The sequence below is a fragment of the Pan troglodytes genome, chromosome 2 (genome assembly GCF_028858775.2).
Source record: "Pan troglodytes isolate AG18354 chromosome 2, NHGRI_mPanTro3-v2.0_pri, whole genome shotgun sequence".
Taxonomy (NCBI): Eukaryota; Metazoa; Chordata; class Mammalia; order Primates; family Hominidae; genus Pan; species Pan troglodytes.
The window spans coordinates 143,369,481-143,391,657 of NC_086015.1; the positions used below are offsets into that span (position 1 = coordinate 143,369,481).

At 39.4% G+C, this 22,177-nt stretch overlaps 1 protein-coding gene across 1 annotated transcript in view; it reads left to right on the plus strand.

The window, feature by feature from the left end:
• Window positions 1-22,177, plus strand: part of CLSTN2 (calsyntenin 2) — a 639,289-nt gene that overhangs the window by 219,249 nt on the left and 397,863 nt on the right. The window contains exon 2 of the mRNA XM_526327.8: window positions 21,895-22,017. Coding sequence (XP_526327.5) covers window positions 21,895-22,017 — 123 coding nt within the window. The remainder of the gene's footprint in view (window positions 1-21,894; window positions 22,018-22,177) is intronic.

Consider the following 22,177-nt stretch of genomic DNA (forward strand, 5'->3'; position numbering starts at 1 on the left):
CTGAGTGGAGAGTGAATGATAATAAGGAGCCAGTCATGTGATGGGGAAAAGTATTTCCGGCCTTCTGGTTGGGGGAACATCTAGTGCAGATACTCCAAGGAAGGCCTAAGCTTGGTGAATTTGTGGAATAAAAAAGAAGCCAGTGTGACTGGGGGTGAGGGAAGGTGGTAGGAGATGAGTTAGGAGTGGGTATAATAAACCATGAGAAGTACTTTGGACTTTATTCTAAGTGTGGTGGGCAGCTGGATTAGTCCATTTTCACACTGCTATAAAGGACTACCTGAGACCTGGTAATTTACGAAGAAAAGAGGATTAATTGACACAGTTGGCTGGGGAGGCCTCCGGAAACTTACCATCATGGCAGAAGGTGAAGAGGAAGTGAAACACGTCTTAAATGGTAGCAGGAGAGAGAGAGAGGGGAAGTATCACCCTTTTTTTTTTTTTTTTTTTTTTTTTTTTGAGACGGAGTCTTGCTCTGTCGCCCAGGCTGGAGTGCAGTGGCCCGATCTCGGCTCACTACAAGCTCTGCCTCCCCGGTTCACGCCATTCTCCTGTCTCAGCCTCCCAAATAGCTGGGACTACAGGCACCCGCCACCACGCCCAGCTAATTTTTTGTATTTTTAGTAGAGATGGGATTTCACCGTGTTAGCCAGGATGGTCTCAATCTCCTGACCTCGTGATCCGCCCGCCTCAGCCTGGGAAGTACCACACTTTTAAACCATCATATCTCATGAGAACTCACTCAGTATGATGAGAACAGCATGGGGGAAACTCCCCCATGATCCAGTTACCTCCCATCAGGCCCCTCCCTTGACATGTGGGGATTACAATTCAAGATGAGATTTGGGTGGGGACACAGAGCCAAACCATATCCACAGCCTTGAGAGGGTCTAAACGGAAATTGCCAGGACCTGCTTCCTTTCTGAAGCTATTACTCTGGCAGCTCTGTGGAAAGGGATTGCCGATGATTAGAGTGAATGGATAGAGGTAAACTAAGGGGTTCTTGCAGAGGCTAAGGTAGTATCATCTGGGAATGGAATGTTGGCAGGTAGAGAAAGAGAAGTTCTATGTTTTACTGTGTTGGTGTAGGAATGGCAAAACTTGCTGATAAATTATGTATGGTGATGTAAGAACTGCTTATTAGGGAAAAGCAGAAATCAAGGTACATCCTAGGGTATTGGCTTGAGCAGCAATAGTGTGCCATTTTCTGAGATAGTGCCCATGAGCTGAGGAGCAGGTCTGGGGAGGAAAGTTGGCTCTTGTTCCAAAGTGGCAGTCAGAGGCGAGGAGTTTCCTAAATATTTGAAGGGGAACAATAAGTTATATCTGGTCAGGGGCTCATATTTAAGAAAAGAGCAGGTTACTCAGATTCTAAGGCAGAACATCTTGTCTTGGCTGTCTCCCAAAGCAAGTGACTGGGTCTAGGTTATTCTGAGTATGCCCATGATCCTGTTTGCTTGGTGCATTGGGAAATCCTAGATAATACCCAAGGTGTCATGATGCAAACATGTCTTCAATCTGGTTCATCACACACTTGCTTGCTGAGTGCCCACTCTTAGCCAGCTTCCCTCGTCAAAGACTTCTAATGTCATGGAACAACCAGTAAGTCAAGGGCTTCCAAAATTCCAAGACAGTCATGACAATTCAGTGCATTGAGATTGCCATCTGCTTTGAAAACCATTTCCAAGCTAATTAGGCCCAAGATACAAGAGTAAGAAGCTGACATTAATATCCTTAGCCATGCTTTCTCTCATTTTTTTTCCCATTCAGACAGATTTATTTCCAGCCCTCCTAGGGGCAATTTTATTGATCTTTCTTTTGTCCTCCTTCTTCAGCGTTGTTACTTATTTTTGGTGTATAACATTTTTGCATTTCTTTCCTCCCTCATTCCACTGTCCACTACTCTCCTAGGACAGGGATAGCAAATAAGTTTTATCTTAGGTGCTACCTCTTATTAAAAAGAGGCTGCCACAAACATTGTGTTGAGAAAGAGTCTGAGGTCATGTTCAGGGTCAGTGGGATTGATTACCCATGCCTGCCATGGGTCTGAAAGGAGGACAGGCTCTGTGCACTTGTTCTACGATGTTTCAATTACAATTTACTCTAAATCAACCACTGCTAGATATTTCCAGGAATATGCTTCTTTTCCATTTTATTGCTCACGCTGAAATAGGGCCTTCTGTATCATAGATTCTCAATAAATATTTATTGAATTGATGAATGTTATTTGCCAATTTTTTTAAAGTTAACTTTAAGGGAACTGAGGAACTGACCAGGCATTCTATATGGCAGCTCTGAGAAAGTATCTCACAGACTGCAACTTCAGGGAGTGTAATGAGGCCCCAGCTGCTGAGCAGTGAAAGATCTTGGCACTAATGCCATGCCATCCATGGGTGGTCTGAGCCAGTGACTGAGTGTGGGATACTGAGGCATACTAAAGCAGATCTTCTCCTCGAAGAGGTGAGACTCCTCTGACAGTTGACTTTGACTTGAGGACACTGTAGGTGTTGGTTTCATCACCTCCTACTCAGACTGCATGGAAGTCTAGGACACTTTTCTCACAATTTATTTCTTCCTCTCCCCTCCACTGGGGTTATGTCTGCATCAAGGTCTGACCTCTTCAGACGTTTCTGGCTCCCTCCTTACTTTCCCTCACAACATAATTTTTCTTAATAAAATCCTTGCATGTTTAATCCTGTCTTGGTGTTTGCCTCTCGGAGGACCTGGACAAACACACCCCGCTGACATCAGAGAGAAGCAAAGGCTCTTTTTAATCTGATTAATCCTGTCAGATATGAGCCAGGACACAGGGGAGGTCTTGCCCCTGCCCTTTGTAGAGGATACAGTGTGAAGTAGATTGACTTCCTAGAAGTGCTCAATGAGGGGAAGCATCGCTGCTCAGAACTATTCAATCTTTATTTTTTTAAAGAAAAAGATTGCTAGCATTTTGTTGAGGATTTTTGTGTCTGTTTAGTGGAGATATTGGCCTAAAGGTTTTTTTTTTTCCCCCATTGTGTCTCTTCCAGATTTTCCTATTAGTCTCCAAAGAATTGGTTAGGGAGGAGCTCCTCCTCCTCAATGTTTTGGAAGAGTTTCAGTAGGATTGTTACCAGTTCTTCTTCATATGTCTGGTAGAATTCAGCTGTGAATCCATCTGGTCTGCGGATTTCTTTGGTTGGTAGGTTTTTTAAATTACTGATCCAATTTTGGAACTTGTTATTGATCTGTTCAGGTTTCCACATTCCTCCTGGTTCAATCTTGGGAGGCTGTGTGTTTCTAGGAATTTATCCATTTCCTCTAGATTTTCTAATTTGTGTGCATAGAGTTGTTTGTAATAGTCTCTGAGGATCTTTGTATTTCTGTGGGATCACTTGTAATGTCATCTGTCATTTCTGATTGTACTTATTTGGATATTCTTTTATTCCTTTGTTAATCTGGTTAGCAATCTATCAGTCTTGTTTAATCTTTAGAAAATCAAGTCTTGGTTTCATTGATTGTTTGTATGGATTTCTGCATCTCAGTTTCATTCAGTTCTGCTCTAATTTAGTTATTTATTTTCTTCTACTTGCTTTGGGGTTAATCCAGTAGAACATAAAAGCTAATACACCATGATCAAGTAAGCTTTATTCCTGGGATGCAAGGCTGGTTCAATATACACAAATCAATAAATGTGATTCATCACATAAACAGAATTAAAAGCAAAAACCATATTATCATTTCAATAGATGCAGAAAAAGCTTTCAATAAAATCCAGTGTCCCTTCATAACACTTGATCTTAGCCAAAAGGCCGAGAAGCAATGTCCCTTCATAACAAAACCCCTCAACAGACTGGGAATCAAAGGAACACCTCAAAACAATAAGGGCCATCTATGACAAACCCACAACCAACATTACACTAAATGGGCAAAAGCTGGGAGCATTCCCCTTGAGAATTGGAACAAGCTAAGGATGCCCACACTTACCACTCCTATTCAACATAGTACTGGAAGTCCTAGCCAGAGCAATCAGGCAAGAGAAAGAAATAAAAGGCACCCTAATAGGAAAAGAAGTCAAAGTATCTCTCTTCACTGATGATATGATTATATACCAGGAAAAACCTAAAAACTCTGTCAAAAGTCTCCTAGAACTGATAAATGACTTTTTTCCATGATACAAAATCTCTGTACAAAAGCCAGTAGAATTTCCGTATACCAATAACATTCAAGCTGAAAGTCAAATGAAGAACACCATCTCATTTACACTAGCTATGAAAAAATTGAAATACCTAAGAATACAGCTCATCAAGGAGATGAAAGATCTCTAGAAGGAGAACTACAAAACACTGCTGAAAGAAATCATAGATGACACAAATGCAAAAACATTCCATGCTCATGGATTGGGAGAATAAATATTGTTAAAATGGCCATATTGCTGAAAACAGTTTACAACACTATATCAAACTACCAATGTCATTTTTCACAGAATCGGAAAAAACGACTCTAAAATTTATATGGAACCAAAAAAGAGCCTGAATAACCAAAGCAATCCTAAGGGAAAAGAATAAAAAGTGTCACACTACCTGATTTCAAACTATGCTATAAGGCTGCAGTAACCAAAACAGCATGGTACTGGCACAAAAACAGACACATGGACGAATGGAACAGAATCAAGAACCTGGATATAAAGCCGCACAGGTACAGCCATCTGATCTTCAGCAAAATAGTCAAAGATAAGCAATGGGGGAAAGAACACCCTATTCAATAAATGATGCTGGGATAATTGGCTAGTAATATACAGAAGAATGAAACTGGACCCCTACCTTTTACCATGTGCAAAAATTAACTCAAATTGGATTAAAGATTTAAATGTGAAGCCTCAAACTATGAAAATCCTAGAAGAAAACCTACGAAATGTTCTTCTCGACATTAGCCTTGGTGAAGAATTTTTGGCTAAGTTCCCAAAAGCAATTGCAATAAAAATAAAAATTGACAGATGGGACCTAATTAAGGAGCTTCTGCACAGCAAAAGAAACTATCAACAGAATAAGCAGATATCCTACAGAATGTAAGAAAATATTTGCAAACTATGCATCCAACAAAGGCCTAATATCCAGAATCTATAAGGAACTTAATAATTTAACAAGCAGAAAACATCCCCATTAAAAAATAGACCAAGGACATGAACAGACACTTCTCAAAAGAAGATATACAAGCAACCAACAATCATGTGAAGAAATGCTCATCATCACTAATCATCAGAGAAATGCAAATCAAAATCCCAATGAAATATCATCTCACAGCCATTACAATGGCTATTATAAAAACAAAAAACAGAGGCTGGTAAGGCTGTGGTGAAAGGGCATGCTTTTACGTTGTTGGTGGTAATGTAAATTAAATCAGCCACTGTGAAAAGCAGTTTAGAGATTTCTCAAAGAATTTAAAACAGAGGTACCATTCGACCCAGCAATCCCACTCCTGGGTATATATCCAAATGAAAACAAGTCATTCTACCAAAAAGACACACACTTGTATGTTCACTACAGCACAATTAACAATAGCAAAGACATGGAATCAACCCAGTTGCCTATCAACAGTAGATTGGATAAAGAAATGTGGTACATATATACCATGGAATACTATGCAACCATAAAAAGGAACAATATTATATCCTTTGCAGCAACATGAATGCAGCTGGAGGCCATTATCCTAAACAAATTAGTGCAGGAATAGAAAATGAAATACTGTATGATCTCACAAGTGGGAGCTAAACATTGAGTACTCATGGACATAAAGACAGAAACAATAGATACTATGGACTACTAGAAGGGGAAAGTAGCATGGGGAGAGGGTGTATGTTAAAAAAACTTCCTAGAGTACTGTGTTCACTAACTCGGTGGCAGGATCTATATCCTAAGCCTCAGGATCATCAATATACCCATGTAGCAAACCTGCACATATACCCCGTGTATCTAAAATAAAAGTTGAAATTCTAAAAATATAAAATAAACAGATTTAAGAAAATGATATTTAGAGTTAATGTATATTTAGAGTTTCTGTAAATAATCTTTATTTTCACTGACATACAGAACATTCAATAAAACACTACCAAAGACATGACATCTATCTTAAATTTAATATGGTGAGCCCTGCACAATTAATTGCATTTATCATGCTTATAGGAATTTTTTAGACTCTCCCAACCCTAAATGAGTTCATTGCTAGTAAATTTATGTGCTTTTTGCATATAATATGTATGTCTTTTTCACCACCCAAATGTTTCATGTAAATATGATTTTATGACTCAGGAATGACTTTTCCTCCTGAGACATTCTCAATTTCATGGAATTCTATAGCATTTTTCTCATTCCATGCTGGACTGTTCTAGGCCAATGTTTACTGTCTGCCGATTTCTTTTATCTACAGTGTCTATTCATCCTATTTTTTTTCCTTTTCCTTGTTTCTTTCTTATCTTATTATCCCCAGAAGTATTGGTGTATAAGAAAACCAACATTCTCTTGGTCAACCAAAAGTTGTTCAGAAATAAGTAGGTCCCAATCTCTACCACATGGTGGGGAAAGATGCTGGGTCTTTTATGTCTATATCCCTAACCTACCACAATAGCTTTCAAAATACACCCAGGAACGCTTGGTGGGGAGTCCCTGAGTCCCTTTCAAGGGTCCATCCACAAGATCAAAATGATTTTCATAAAAGTACTAAGATACTATTTGCTTTCTTTGGTTCAGATAATTTATCATTGAGGAGGAATCACTGTGTGTCAGTCTTTGCTCAGATAATAACAAGCAGTCAAAGCTTATTCATTCATCTTTTAACACACACTTAACACACACAGAGCACCTACCATGTGCCAGGCCTCAGGATTAGTACTAGTAAGAGCAAAGGTCTCAGTTAGCAATTTTGGGATGTATGCCTTAGGGATTGAGAGACTCCTCCAGCTGGCAAGTACTTGTTCTATTTACCACTAGGAGACATTGACACCTTCAACAGTGGAATTACCCTTTAAAATCTCCAAGATCATGATTACTCTTTTGAGACACAATAGTTGCCTCCTAAACACTCTGAAAATTCAGAGTCCAAATGTATTTCAGAAATTCCTCACAATGCTTTTAACCTTTGATGCCTTTTACAGAGATGATTTATGAAGTTTGCTTATTTTTACGGCAGTTTCTCCAACCAGGTTGCAAAAGATATAAAGACTGTGATTTCAGACAATTATTCTCCTGACAGCATGCACTCAAGTTCATACAAGAAAAGATGCTCCCCTTCCTTTTTCCAAAAGAATCAGAGGCTCTATTACCTACACAGTATCACAAAAATTGATGTGTTAGTGATCCAGTCAACAAGTTACTTTTCCTTCACAACCAGAACCGGAAAAAGAACCAATCTTGTCACTACGTTGATCAACCCTCCCTAACTGAGTTAAATCTAAGAAATAATTATGTAAGTCTTGCCTGGATAACTTTGGTTATCCTTTCTTTCTCTCCCCTCCTACTGTCCCTTTCTTCTCTCCCCACTCTCTTCCTCCCCTTACACTCACACTCTTTCCTACCTGAGCAGCATGTGCTGTGTTTCAAGTCCTTTGACAAGCCACATACTAAACTTTTGGTTTCTTAACAAGTTAGCATTCTTAAATGTTAACAAACCCAAAGAGCTTTCATTTTGTAGGTTATACCTGTTACTATATATTGCATTAGCAATTTAAACTGACAAAATTTAAAAATCTATATTTATTAATTTACTTATAATTAACAATAAACTCATCAAATATTGACCAAAATAACAAACTTTTTATTTAAAACAACTGTTAACAAGAATTTTTAAAAACAGTGGGAAGAGTCTCATTGTTTTACATTTTTGCAATTATCTTTAATGTCTGGCTTAATAGAAGACAGCTGGATTTTTTTTTTAAATTATACTTTAAGTTTTAGGGTACATGTGCACATTGTGCAGGTTAGTTACATATGTATACATGTGCCATGCTGGTGCGCTGCACCCACTAACTCGTCATCTAGCATTAGGTATATCTCCCAATGCTATCCCTCCCCCCTCCCCCCTCCCCACCACATTCCCCAGAGTATGATATTCCCCTTCCTGTGTCCATGTGATCTCATTGTTCAATTCCCACCTATGAGTGAGAATATGCGGTGTTTGGTTTTTTGTTCTTGTGACAGCTGGATTTTTATATCTGCGTATAACCTCTGGAAAACTGCTCTAGAGAGAATAAAAGCAAAGAAAGCAAATACTATCTTAGCACTTCTATAAACATAATTTTGACCTTGTGAACCCCTGAAAGGGTCTCAGAGACCCTCCCAAGGGTTCCTGGCCATATTTTGAGAACTTTTGTGCTGGGTTAGGGATATAGACATAAAACACACAGCATCTTTCTCCACCATCTGGTATAGAAAAGGTACAAAATGATATTTACATCCAGTATAGTACTTGCTATGCTAGAGATAAGCAGGGGACTTTGGGAGGACAAGGAGAGGTACTTAATTTAGTCTTGGTTATGTATCTAGGGGTGGAAGAGTAGAGGAGTATCAGAGCCCCTGTCAGTGGTGCCTGAGCTGAGCTGAACTGAGCACGCAGGAATGCAGACATGTGGATGCAAATAAAACCAAATTCTCTGATAGACTGACAATCAGATCTGATTGTGGGGATGACCTAGGGTATTTGCTTGCAACTTTGTTATAATTATGTATTTGGCTGGGTGGCGGGGGCCTTTTTGCTTGTCTTCTACCTCTTATACTCTGTATCTTTTCAGGAAGGAGTCAGAGCTGGGGAAATGCACATAACAGTTCACATAAATAACAAGCAAAATTGGCCTGCCAGTGCTTTCTTTCTGAAGCATGGAGAAGCAGGCAAGCATTTTGCAGTGAATATACTGTAAACCAGATAATTGTCATCCATCGTTCTGGACATCTTAGAATCTAAGGCGTGAAATGGAATTCGCAATAAAAATGTATCATGCATTTGCTACCTTCTAGAACAAAGTTGGTAGCATAAGCCACAAGGGTTTTATTTATTAGTTTGCCAGTAGAGAAACAAAAGTATAGCGTTTCTTTCTAAGCTTTAGAGAAATTTGTACTATCTTATCAAATCTTCTCACTCAATTTGAATACAGCAGTCTTAAAAACTTCTTCAGTGCATGTGATGATTAGTTTGTGATATGTCAAATTGTCTGGGCTGTAGTACCCAGTTATTTAATCAAACACTAGTCTAGATATTGCTGCGAAGATATTTTGTAGATGTGCTGAAGATCTACAATCAGTTGACTTTAAGTAAAGGACATTACTCTCACTAACATGGATGAGCCTCATCCAATCAGTTGAAGAGCTTTGACAGAAAAAACTGTCATTTCTCGGAAAAGAAAAAAGTTGCCTCAAGATTGCAGCATCAACTTCGGTCTGGATTTTCAGCCTGCAGGCCTGACCTACAGTTCTCAAATTTGCTAACCCCCCACAAAATGCATGAATCAATTCTTTAAAATTTTCTATCTCTACACACACACACACACACACACACACACACACACACACACACACACACAGATGTAGAACTAGATAGATATAGATTTAGAGAGATTGTTATGTACTATTGGTTCTGTTTCTCTGGTGAACCCTGACTGTTCATTCCCCAGTCCACTTTAGTCTTGGCTATATTGTTTCTTTGTACCCTACCAAGCACTTGGTCCACAGATTGACCCACAGGAGATGGAACTGAATGTGTGCCATTGCATTGACTTCTTGTGGGGAGAAGGATGACCATCCAGGGAGGAAATTTCAATTCTTCCATCTAGGAGCCGTGGCCTTGCTTGTATGAGTTCCTTAAGCTCTCTGAACCTGTTCCCTCATCCATGAAGTGGAGCCAATTCTGCCATCCTGCAGGGGTGCTTGTGAGAATTTAATGAGAACACGACCGTAAAGGCTGGCACATAGTAGGCCCTCAGGAGTGGTGGCTTCTGGTTAGCTATGTTAATGATTCTGGTTTGTCAATGGCAATTACAGAAAGTTTTAGACAATTACATTTATTAGCATGAATTCCAAAGTAAGTTAAGGACTATCTTAGGGGTTAAAGATGTTTAAAATGCAATGAAGTGTGAGATATTGAAGTAATAACAATCTTGGAGAATTAGAGATATAACAATTTAATGCACACTTCAGTCCAATAATGTTCAGTAGGTAAAATATTTTGTGTAAAAAATAAGCTGACTCTAGCAAGTGAATGTGAGCATTAAACAATCACAGTCCCTTTTTCCTTGCCCCTTTTTATTCAAAATGATCTTTTTCTGCATGGCTCCTGATCTTCTTCTGCATGGCTCCTGATCTTCTTCATAGACTTAGTCTAATTTTTCCAGCCCTTGGGAGTTAAGCCTAGGGTTCTGTTAGGTCTTCATCCTACCAACGGATTAGTTGGGTTGTGGGCACGCTGGGTCCTGTGTGGGTCCTGATTCCAGCCTGTAGATACTGAGGTGCAGAACTGAAAACCTTTGCTGGCAACCTATAAAGTGCTAGTCACCAATGAGCCAGCTCTAACTCAAGAGTCTCATTTTATCTTCCTCTCAAAAACCTTGCAGAATTGGTATTACCTCCATTTTGTAAAAGAGAGTGGAGGCCTGGGAAGTTTGAAAGACTTAACTAAAATATCCTGTTGGTATGTAAAGGCAGCACTTTGACATTAATTGCAATACCCCTTACACTCAACCTCAGAGTCTGTCTTAGGGTGAACTTTGGCCAATTGGCTTGATCCAGATGACTTGTGTAGAGACAACTTAAAATTTAAGTTTCATAAATCTCACATGGTACCCCAGTGCACAATTTTTCCTAGCCTTGCTCTTGGTTCAGATGTCACTACCCAAAAGGATATTGCCATATAGTTCATTCCCAGGCTGGAGAAATTAGGTAAGTTCTTTGGGATTGTCCACACTCTAAACAATTGAGTATTTATGGGTAGAAAATGATAGTTGGAAGGAAAGAAGAAAATAGGTATGGTGAGTGGACAGATGGCTAGGTAGATGGGTGGATAGGTAGATGGGTGGGTGGATGGATGGATTGATGGATGGAAAGAAAATAGGAAAGAAGTGAGGAAGGAAGGAAAGCAATGTTCTGCCCCCACCGAAAGCACCTATCAAGCAGTTAAGGATTAATGACTCAGCCATCTGTCCTTCAAATACTTTTTCAATCCAATTAAAATAGTGAAATGTAATCTCATCTTCTGTGGATATTTTTCATGTATGAGTCACACACATGGGATTTGTATTTAAAACTTTCTAATTGGTACCTCTAGCAAGTAATATAGGTTGTCTCTGATTAAGTGATGGCAAATGTCACCCTAAGATTTGGGAGGCATGCCGTTTCTATTTGCGTGATACAGGAGTACCTACTCATTGGAATCAAAGTGCTGATCATTGCTTCAGGTATTGGAGATGCTGGCAAGGAAAACGTGTGCTCACTTTGTTTACCAGTGACTCACTATATGCTGGGCACTGTGTTAGGAACTGTAGACATCGTCATGATTAGAATTGTGCCTCCCCGTCAAGGGGCCTCAGGGTTCTTCAGGAAATGGGAACAAGGAAAGATCCAATGGCGACACAGTAGACCTGTGGCATGAGAGCAGACAGTACAGGGTGACGGGAGAACAGAAGGGCAACCGGGGGAGGGGAGTGAGCTGAACCTGGAAGAATGAATAGGAGTGTGGGCACAGGGGTAGACAGCACAATTATGGCAAAGGCCTGGATAACCTAGAGAGCTTGGGGCCTAGGGTAGCCTCATCTGATCTCCTAATGGAGGGCAGGACAGCTTCCTAGCCTGGTATCCTAGTGGGGGAAGGGCAGAATCAGATTTGCCCTCCTATCCTGGCCTGACTGAAGCAAAGAATAAAAATACTTTTCAAAATGCTATTATAATAATTATAGTTAGAAATCATTTTATTACAAGAACAGAGACTCAAACTAGCACAATTTTTCTTTTAAAAGTTGGAGGAGAATAACTATTGAAAGGCTTCACTTGGCAGCCTCACACACCCCACAGAAGGCTGATGAGTCTGTGAAAAGTGAGCAGGGGATGGGCTGGAAAACAGGAGTGGAGAGGTGCCTCCGTGTTGCCTACAGCCATCTGGGGTCCATTTCTTCTCTCTGCCTATCTACTCTCAAACCTTGTGTCTCCTGGCAGATGGCTGTCTCTCATTTAAATGGATTTTCAGCTCCCCCTAAACTTTGAGTGCTGATTGCATGAATGCTAGCCCCAACTCCCTATTAACTTTTGTCTCAAGATTTCAAGTGCCCATTGCCAAATGAGCTCTAGTTTCTGGCCTGTGAAATGAAAGTTTCAAGGTCTAATACATTGGCCTACTCCACCCATCAGTTACCCCAAGGGTCCAGTATCTATCTTGGCCTAAGCAGTTCTACTAGGAGATCAGATCAGAAGAGGAAGTTGAGCATGGCAGGCAAAAGACCAGCCTGACAATTGGAATAATATATTTACCAGAGTATAGTTAACCTTGTTAGAGCATTTTGCAATCAGTAAAGCATGTTTTTCACTCATAGTTTACTTTCACTCAGGGAGCAGTATTGGAGTTTTAAAGATCCAGGGTTGTCCAGAAAGGTCAGAAAGTAGCTAGAAAGGTCATCTTTAGGTAAAAGCATAAAGATTCAAAAGGTAAATCATGAGCCGCTTGGCCCTGCTGCTTGGATGGAGCATTAATACACTTTTTTTGCAGTGTAAGCAAAGAGAAGAGAGCTGAGGAGCTCTCCTGAGGAATGCATCTGTGCTCTAGTTAAAGGCACATTGGGTGGCAAGACCTAATTTCTGTGTAAATGGAGCAGAAATATCACACTGGTGTTTCCTCTGCATGAGTGCAAAGACACAGGCATTTTCCAAATGCTGAAACATCATGGAAAAGAGATAAGAAAGAGGCAAGAATTAGTCCTAAAGGGGCATGATATGACACAACTCAGCCTCCAGATGGGATGTGCAGAAAACAGGGATATTATCTTGTCAAGAACTGATAAAAACTTAGTTCTTCTGAAGTTACATTCAAATGAAGCGAAGCATGAGCTGACTAACCTCACTCTGTTGGAACAAAAAGACAATGCATTTTGTTCAGGGAGGGAACATCAGGCTATGGAACAGATTAAATAAGGAATAACAGCCAAGCCACAGACATCAACAGCCACTACTTCTTTCTGGAAAGGAGATGGTTCTCCAGCATCCCATGAAGCCAGGGTTTGGAAGTAGCTCCTGGATAATTTCTGTACATGCCAAAAAGCACTGGGTAATGTGAATGCCGTCTCAGTCCAGCACTGTGGCTGGCCTTGCTCCTTCAAACTCTGTTCTACAGATAAACCAAACTATTTACATTTCCCCCAAGATATATTAAATGCTTTTATCATTGGGCCTTTGCCCATCCACGTTCTTCTGCCTGGAGCCCTCCACATCCTTTATGCCTGCTTAATTCCTGCTGCTCATGACTTAGAGTTTACTTTCTCCAGGAAGTAATCCTGGGTTAGCTTGACTGAGTTAGCACTTCTCTTTTTCCATAGCACTCTGCTCTTCCTCTTCTTACTTACCTGTTACCATACTGTTTACCTCTCTAGTCTTGGAGTCCTTTGAGTACTAAAACTTTGTTCTTGCCCCACATGTATTGAGGCATAATTTACACAGACAGAATAAGAGTCATCTTTTTAAGTGTGAAGTTGGATATATTTTGACAAACGCACACGTGCAGAAGTGTAACCACCACTACAATCAAGATACAGAATGGTTTCATCGTCTCAGAACATTCCCTTGTTCCCCTTCACAATCAAATCCCACCCCACCCCAAACCCTAGCCACTACTGATCTGTTGTTATCTGTCCCTATAGTTTTGTGTTTTCTAAAATGTCATATGAATGGCATCAAATATCATGCAGTCTTTTTTGTCTGACTTATTTCACTTCATTTCACCAGTGAAATGCTTTGGTGATTCATCTGTTTTGTTATATGGATCAGTAGTTGTTCTTTTATTGCTGAGTGGGTGTCCATTATCTGGATATTCTGCAATTTGTTTATCCATTCACTAGTTGACGGCCATTTTAGTTACCAGTTTGGCACTAAGTATTCTGAATAAAGATTCTGTGATCATTTCTATACAAGTCTTTCGTGTAATTTATGTTTTCATTCCTCTTGGGTAAATCCTAGGAATAGAATTGCTGAGTCATTTTATAAGAAACTGCTAAACTATTTTGCAAAGTGACTGTATTAGTCTTACATTCTTACCAACAATGTCTAAAAGTTCCAATTACTTTACATGTTTATCAGAACTTGATATTGTCAGTTTTATTTTAGCCATTCAACTGGTGGTGTGGTGATATCCCATTGTGGCTTTAATTTACATGCCCCTAATGACTATTGATGTTGAACAAATTTTTATGCTCTAATTTGCTGTTTATGTATTTATTTTAGTGACAGGTATATTCAATTTTTGCTTTTTGAAAATCAAATTGTCTTATTTAATTGAAAGAATTATTTATATATTTTGGATACAAGACCTTTATGAAATGTTTTGCAAATATTTCCTCCTAGTCTGTGGCTTACAATTTTTTTAGAGTTTTTCAAGAAAATAAGAGCGTATCATTTTTATAAAGTTTGATGTTATCAATTTTATCTTTTATGGGGCATGCTTTTTTTTGGAGCCTTCTAATCTAACCCAAGGACACTAAGATTTTCTCATATGCTTTATTTTAAAGGTTTTATAATTTTGACTTCTACATTCAGGACTATGACTCCTGTAGAGATAATTTTTGTTTATATAGCACAATACAACTGGAGTTTATTTTTTTGGCATATAGATATTCATTTTTTCTCTAGCAGCATTTAATAAACTATTCTCCTCCCCATTTAATTGTCTTAGAACCTTTGTCAGAAATGAACTGACCATATGTATGTGTCTATTTCTGGACTGTTTCTTCTTTCCATTGATGTATACATCTATCTTTATATTAATACCACACTATCTTGATTAGGGTAGGTTTGCAGTAAGTTTCAAAATTAGGTAGTATAAGTCCTTCAACTTTGTTCTTTTTTCCTAAAATTATTTTTAGCTATGTCAGGTCTTTTTCATTTATATGTGCATCTTAGAATTTGCTTATTCTTTCAAAAATCCTGCTGGTAATTTTGGTTGGAGTTACATTAAATCTATATATCAATTTTGGGGAAAATTAACGTCTTAAGTATATTGAGTCTGCCAAATAATGAACACTGTGTATTTCTCCATTAAAACCTCTTCAGATCTTTAAATTCTTTCAGCAGTGTCAGGGTTTTCAGTGTACCAACTTTTGCATATATTTTCTGAAAATTATTGCTAAGTTTCATGTTTTTGATGCTATTGTAACAGTATTTTTTTAAATTGAAATTTCCAATTGTTGATTTCTACATAGAAATACCATTGCTTTTTTAATATTGACTTTCTATCTTCTGACCTTCCTAAACTCTTATTAGTTCTAAGCATGTTTTATTCCATAGAATTTTTACATTGATTATCATGTTCCCTGTGAATAATGACAATTTTACTTTTTCATTTCCAATTTAATATTTTTTCTTGCCTTATTGCACTGGTTAGAACCTACAGTACAATGTGAATAGAAGTGCTGAGAGTGGGCCATCCTTGTATTCTTCCTGTTCTTGGAAGGAAAGCATTTATTCTTTCACCATTAAGTATGATATTAGCTATAGGTTTTTGTAAAAGTTCTTTATCCAGTTAAGAAAGTTGTTTTCTATTTTTCATTTGCTAATAGTTTTAATTATAATTTTGTCAGATGCTTTTTAAAAGACTTTTTTCTCATTTTATCTCAATATGTATGTTTTCTGTACATTTTGGATACTCCATTAATATTTATTGAAGGGATGAAGCTGGGTAGAACATTTCTGAGAGTGCAAGGGTACACCTTAGCTACCCAGGATCATGAGATGGGGTAGGGGGAGTTATGAGTATTTGAATGCCTGCTGTGTTCCTGGGTACTATGTTTGCATACACCATTTCATGCAATTTTCACAACATTCCTGAGAAATAAGTATCTTCATTTTACAAATGAAGAATGAGTAATGATGGGATGATTTAAAAGCTATAACATAATTGAGCTCAGAAGAAATTTTATGTTTCATTACTCAATAGGAATAAAAAGGCAATAATCATTAAATTCAGGAAACAAAAATATACAAGGGAGGCTGCTTCCAAACGTGATGCAAGCTGTGATCATAGGAACATGATTCAGCCATTTGATGGAGTAAAAAACAAAGAATCCAGTTGATCTGGATGCAAATAATGTTGTCCTCAAAATGATCATTTGACCACTGAGAAGAATAAGTAATTATTGTACAATACTTGGCTCATCCATGAATGATATCTTCGTAGTCGAATTAACATAAATTAAGTTATTGGTTTGCAACCCTGATGATTTGATCTATAGACAAAGGATAGAAGGCAATTTTGTTTATGAATCAATCTTGACAAAGCTAAAATCCTGATGTGAGGGAAGTTAGAATGTGGGAAAGAAGGGAGAAAATTTGGGGGATGTTAGCATTCTTACTTTCCAAAATGAGAACATTTAAATCCCTCTAAGCCTCAGTTACTCACCTGCAAAATGAGAAATAAATTATTTCCCAATGGGGTTGTTGTGAGGATTAGTAAATGTATGTATGTCAAATACCTAATATGTGATAGGTACCCTAACTGAAGTAGTGACAGAGAGGAGTAAAGGAAGGCAGACCTGTACATAGAAGAAAGTCAGCTCATTTCCTAATGAGGGAAAAACCTCAACTTTTAAGTTGGTCTATAAATCACCTCTCCTGCAGACATTGTCACTGCCCAGCAAGCAGGGTGGTAAGTCTGAGTAATGAAAAAGCAGCAGCTGTGTGTCTAGCACAGGACATATGAAAGACAGAACAACACTGTAAGTGGCATCACCATCAGCATTTTACAGTCGTGGGAACTGAAACTCTGAGAGGCCAGAGGATTCACATAGGACCAGGCAAAAGTGGCTAAGTCAGGGCTAAAACCAGGAACTGCAACTTTAGATTTCATTGCCTGCCACTGAGCCTATCTAATTTAGACCATTTAGATAGGCACAATGAATCTGAAGCACTGGGTGAGCTCCTGGTGTATGCTTTGTACACAGTTCTAATGGACAGGCCCCTAGGTTTAATTAAGGGGAAAAAAGATTTAATTGTTTCTCCCAACAGCTGCAAATTATTTACATTGCATTTGTGTTGATGGCTAATAAAAGAGCAAAGGAGTGTGGGGACAGCCCAGTGTGGTTATAATTTTTCCAGGGTCCATAATGAAGCATCAGTCCGAATGCCAAACTGTGAAAATGGATGTGCCTACTGTCCAATTCACACCTGCAGTGGCCAGAGCTTCTCTCTGCCCTGGGCATGGTCCAATCTGTAAAAATGGGTTTCAGGGGCCAAGACCTGAGAATAGCAAGGCATATGTCCCTGCCTCATTAGACTGCTTTCCAGTTAGTTTGTGATTGCTGTGGAATGGGTGAGAAGGAGCAAAATGGTGGCCTTGGTTGAGTCTGCCACTGCTCCTGGAACAGCTCTGAACTGACCTTTTGAAGGATGAGGCAGGAAGGGAACAGCCACTGCTTCAGAGCTGCTCTCAATTCTAGAAGCTCTCACTTTGCTGTGGCTACTGAAAAATTTGTAATGTAATATATAAAATATATACTGTATAATGTGCATTATATATTATATAATATGTATTGTATATTATATATTAATATATAATATGTTATATATTATATAACAATATATAATATAATATATATTATATATTATTATGTGTGTGTGTGTGCACTTCTCAGATATCACAAAGTATGCATTTCTGGTTTTCCTAGTTATTAATTTTTAACCATATAATCACCTTGGGAAAGTTACGCTCTGTGGAGGTAGTTTATTCATCTTTATAATGATCATGCCTACCTCACAGGATACTGTGGGAAGCACTGCATATGTGACCACACCTTTTAAACTATGAATTAGGGTGTGAAGTTTGGCATCGGAACAATTTTGATTATTCTAGACCCCCTCTAACCTGTTATTTTGAATCTGATGTACCTACTCTATATCCAGACTTCTGTGAGGGTATTGGGGGTGGGCGGGGGGAACTAAAAAAGAGAAACCAAGTAGCTCACAGTTGAGTAATCAGATTAATGTTTTAGAAAGATAACTCTTGATACCAGTGTGCAGAATAGAATGGAGTAGGGCAAGATTTCCAATGGAGAGACCAGTCAGGAGGCCCCTGCAGCCATCCAGATAGGAGTGGGTTGGGCTAGAACCCATCAAACAAGACATAGAAGGGGAAGGAATTGGCAAGAACTGGGTTCTCACCAGATGAGGTGAAAACTCCTGGCACAGTCTTATTTCAGTTCTCTACTCTTCATTAGTACCTGCTGATGTAAGTATACTGTATTGATTTGCTAGGGTTGCTGTAACAGAGTACCACAAACTGGGTGGATTAGTCCATTTTCTTGCTGCTGATAAAGACATACTCAAGACTAGGCAATTTACAAAAGAAAGAGGTTTAATTGGACTTACAGTTCCACGTGGCTGGGAAAGCCTCACAATAATGGCAGAAGGCAAGGAAGATCAAGTCCCATCTTACATGAATGGCAACAGGCAAAGAGAATGAGGAAGATGCAAAAGCAAAAACCCCTGATAAAACCATCAGATCTCGTGAGACTTATTCACTACCACAAGAATAGTATGGGAGAAACTGCCCCCATGATTCAATTATCTCCCACTGGGTCCCTCCCACAACACGTGGGAATTATGGGAGTACAATTCAAGATGAGATTTGGGTGGGGACACAGAGCCAAACCATATCATTCTTTCCCTAGCCCCTGCCAAATCTCATGTCCTCACATTTCAAAAACAATCATGCCTTCCCAACAGTCCCCCAAAGTCTTAACTCATTTTAGCATTAATCAAAAGTCCACAGTCTAAAGTGTCATCTGAGACAAGGCAAGTCCCCTCTGCCTATGAACTTGTAAAATCAAAAGCAAGCTATGTATTTCCTAGATACAATGGGGATGCAGACATTAGGTAAATACAACCATTCCAAATGGGAGAAATTGGCCAAAACAAAGGGGCTACAGGGCCCATGCAAGTCCAAAATCCAGTGTGGCTGTCAAATCTTAAAGCTCCAATATGATCTCTTTTGACTCCATGTCTCACATCCAGGTCACCCTGATGCAAGAGGTAGGTTCCCATGGTCTCGGGAAGCTCCACCTCTGTTGCTTTGCAGGGTACAGCCTCCCTCCCAGCTGCTTTCATGGGCTGATGTTGAGTACCTGCAGCTTTTCCAGGCACAGGTGCAAGTGTCAGTGGATCTAGCATTCTGGGGTCTGGAAGACAGTGGCTCTCTTCTCACAGCTCCACTAGGTGATCCCCAGTAGGGACCCTGTGTGGGGGCTCCGACCCCACATTTCCCTTCTGCACTGCCCTAGCAGAGGTTCTCCATGAGAGCCACTCCCCTGCAGCAAACTTCTGCCTGGGCATCCAGGCATTTCCATACATGTTCTGAAATTCAGGTGGAGGTTTCCAAACCTCAATTCTTGACTTCTGTGCACCCGCAGGCTCAATGCCATGTGGAAGCCACCAAGACTTGGTGCTTGCACCATCTGAAGCCATGGCCTGAGCTCTATGTTGGCCCCTTTCAGCCATGGCTGGAGCAGCTGGGATGCAGGGCACCAAGTCCCTAGGCTGCACACAGCTCAGAGGTCCAGCCCATGAAACCACGTTTTTCCTTCTAGGCCTCAGGTCCTATGATGGGAGGGGCTGCCATGAAGACCTCTGAACAGGCCCTGGAGACATGTTCCCATTGTCTTGGGGATTAACATTGGGCTTCTCGTTACTTATGAAAAATTCTACAATTGACTGGAATTTCTCCTCAGAAAATGGGATTTTCTTTTCTATCGCATTGTCAGGCTGCAAATTTTTCTAACTTATCTGCTCTGTTTCCCTTTTAAAACTGAATGCTGCAAATTTTTCAAACTTGTCTGCTCTGTTTCCCTTTTAAAACTGAATGCTTTTAACAGCACCCGAGTCATCTCTTGAATGCTTTGCTGCTTAGAAATTTCTTCCACCAGATACCCTAAATCATCTCTCTCAAGTTCAAAGTCCCACAAGTATCTAGGGCAGGGGCAAAATGCTGCCAGTCTCTGCAAAAATATAACAAGAGTCACCTTTGCTCCGGTTCCCAACAAGTTCCTCTTCTCCATCGAAGACCACCTCAGCCTGGACCTTATTGCCCATATCGCTATCAGCATTTTGGGCAAAGCCATTCAACAAGTCTCTAGGAAGTTTCAAACTTTCCCACATTTTCCTGTCTTCTTCTGAGCCCTCCAAACTGTTCCAACCTCTGCCTGTTACCCAATTCCAAAGTCACTTCCACATTTTTGGGTATCTTTTCAGCAATGCCCCACTCTGCTGGTACCAATTTACTGTATTAGTATGTTTTCATGCTGCTGATAAAGACATACCCCAGACTGGGCAATTTACAAAAGAAAGACGTTTAATTGGACCTCTTACCATCCTGTCTTACATGGATGGCAGCAGGCAAAGAGAGAATGAGAAAGCCGTAAAAGCGGAAACCCCTGAGAAAACCATCAGATCTTGTGAGACTTATTCACAACCACGAGAACAGTGTGGGGGAAACCACCCCCATCATTCAATTATCTGCTACTGGGTCCCTCCCACAACATGTGGGAATTATGAGAGTACATTTCAAGATGAGATTTGATGGGAACACAGAGCCAAACCATATCACTGGGAATCTGGGAACAAAAACTTATTGTCTCACATTTATGGATGCCAGAAATATGAAATCAAGGTGTTGGCAGGTCCAGGTTCCCTCTGAAGGCTCTAGGAAAGGCTCCGTTCCAGGATTCTCTCCTAGCTTCCTGTAGTTCCTTGGCCTGGGGCTGCACAACTCTGTTTTCACATGAGATTCTCTCAGTATACATATTTCTGTGCCACAATTTTCCCTTTATACGAGTACACTAATCATATTGGATGCGGAACCACCCTAATGACATTTTAAAACTTGATTACCTCTGTAAAGATTCTATCTCCCAATAATTCACATACTGAGATTCTAAGTGTTAGGATATCAATGTATTTTTTTTATGTAGAGGACACAATTCAACCCATAAAATATATTTGATATGTATTTTCAGTGTATTAATTGTTCATTGATTAATATTTAATTCAGCTAGTCAAATTATTGAAGAACAATTTAAGTTACCAATAATTTAGACCACTGAGATACACAGTTTTTAAATGATCAGAAAATATTCAAATTATCTGTTGTATCTTTGCATATATAATGATATTTATACATATGTGTGTGTATACATGTATACATGTATTTAAAATGCAGTAACTTCTAATGATGGATCAGATTTGGTTGAGGTCAGAAAGCTGAGCATACATAGTAGTAACTGCTAGTTTATTGAGTGACAAAGGACTTTAACTCTGAAACATCTATTAATAGATGGTAGCATTACAGAATTAAAGCTTTCAATCAGTTCTCAATAATATCTATCTATACTGCGTATCCAGACATACAAATAATGGGATTTTGACAAGGTGAAGAATCCATGGTCTTAGAGGCAAAACAAACAGTGTTTGATAGTCAATGCTGTCTCTCACCTTCTGAGTGCCTTGAGTGAGGTGTTGAACCTCTTCCCGCACTTCTCTGAAGCTTTTCTGGGTTTAAAATGGGATTAACATGTTCCATGTCTCTCATGGGATTGTTGGATGAGAGCCTATGATTGGGCAAATATACAATCTTAATAATACATTATTATGGGTTTGTTATTTAAATAATGATCCTTTTTGTTTTTTCCCCATTTTCTAGTCAATAAGCACAAGCCATGGATCGAGACTTCATATCATGGAGTCATAACTGAGAACAATGACACAGTCATTTTGGACCCACCACTGGTAGCCCTGGATAAAGATGCACCGGTTCCTTTTGCAGGTGAGATTATGGCTTCATACGGCTGGGCATGGCTCACTTTGAAGATATGCTGTGAAACCTCCACAAAGCCCAGAATATGGCTTTATAGCTATTGTCACCACCCTGTGCATCTCTAGATCAGCCTGTGATGTTAAAGCTGTATGCCTCTTATTTCTGGGAT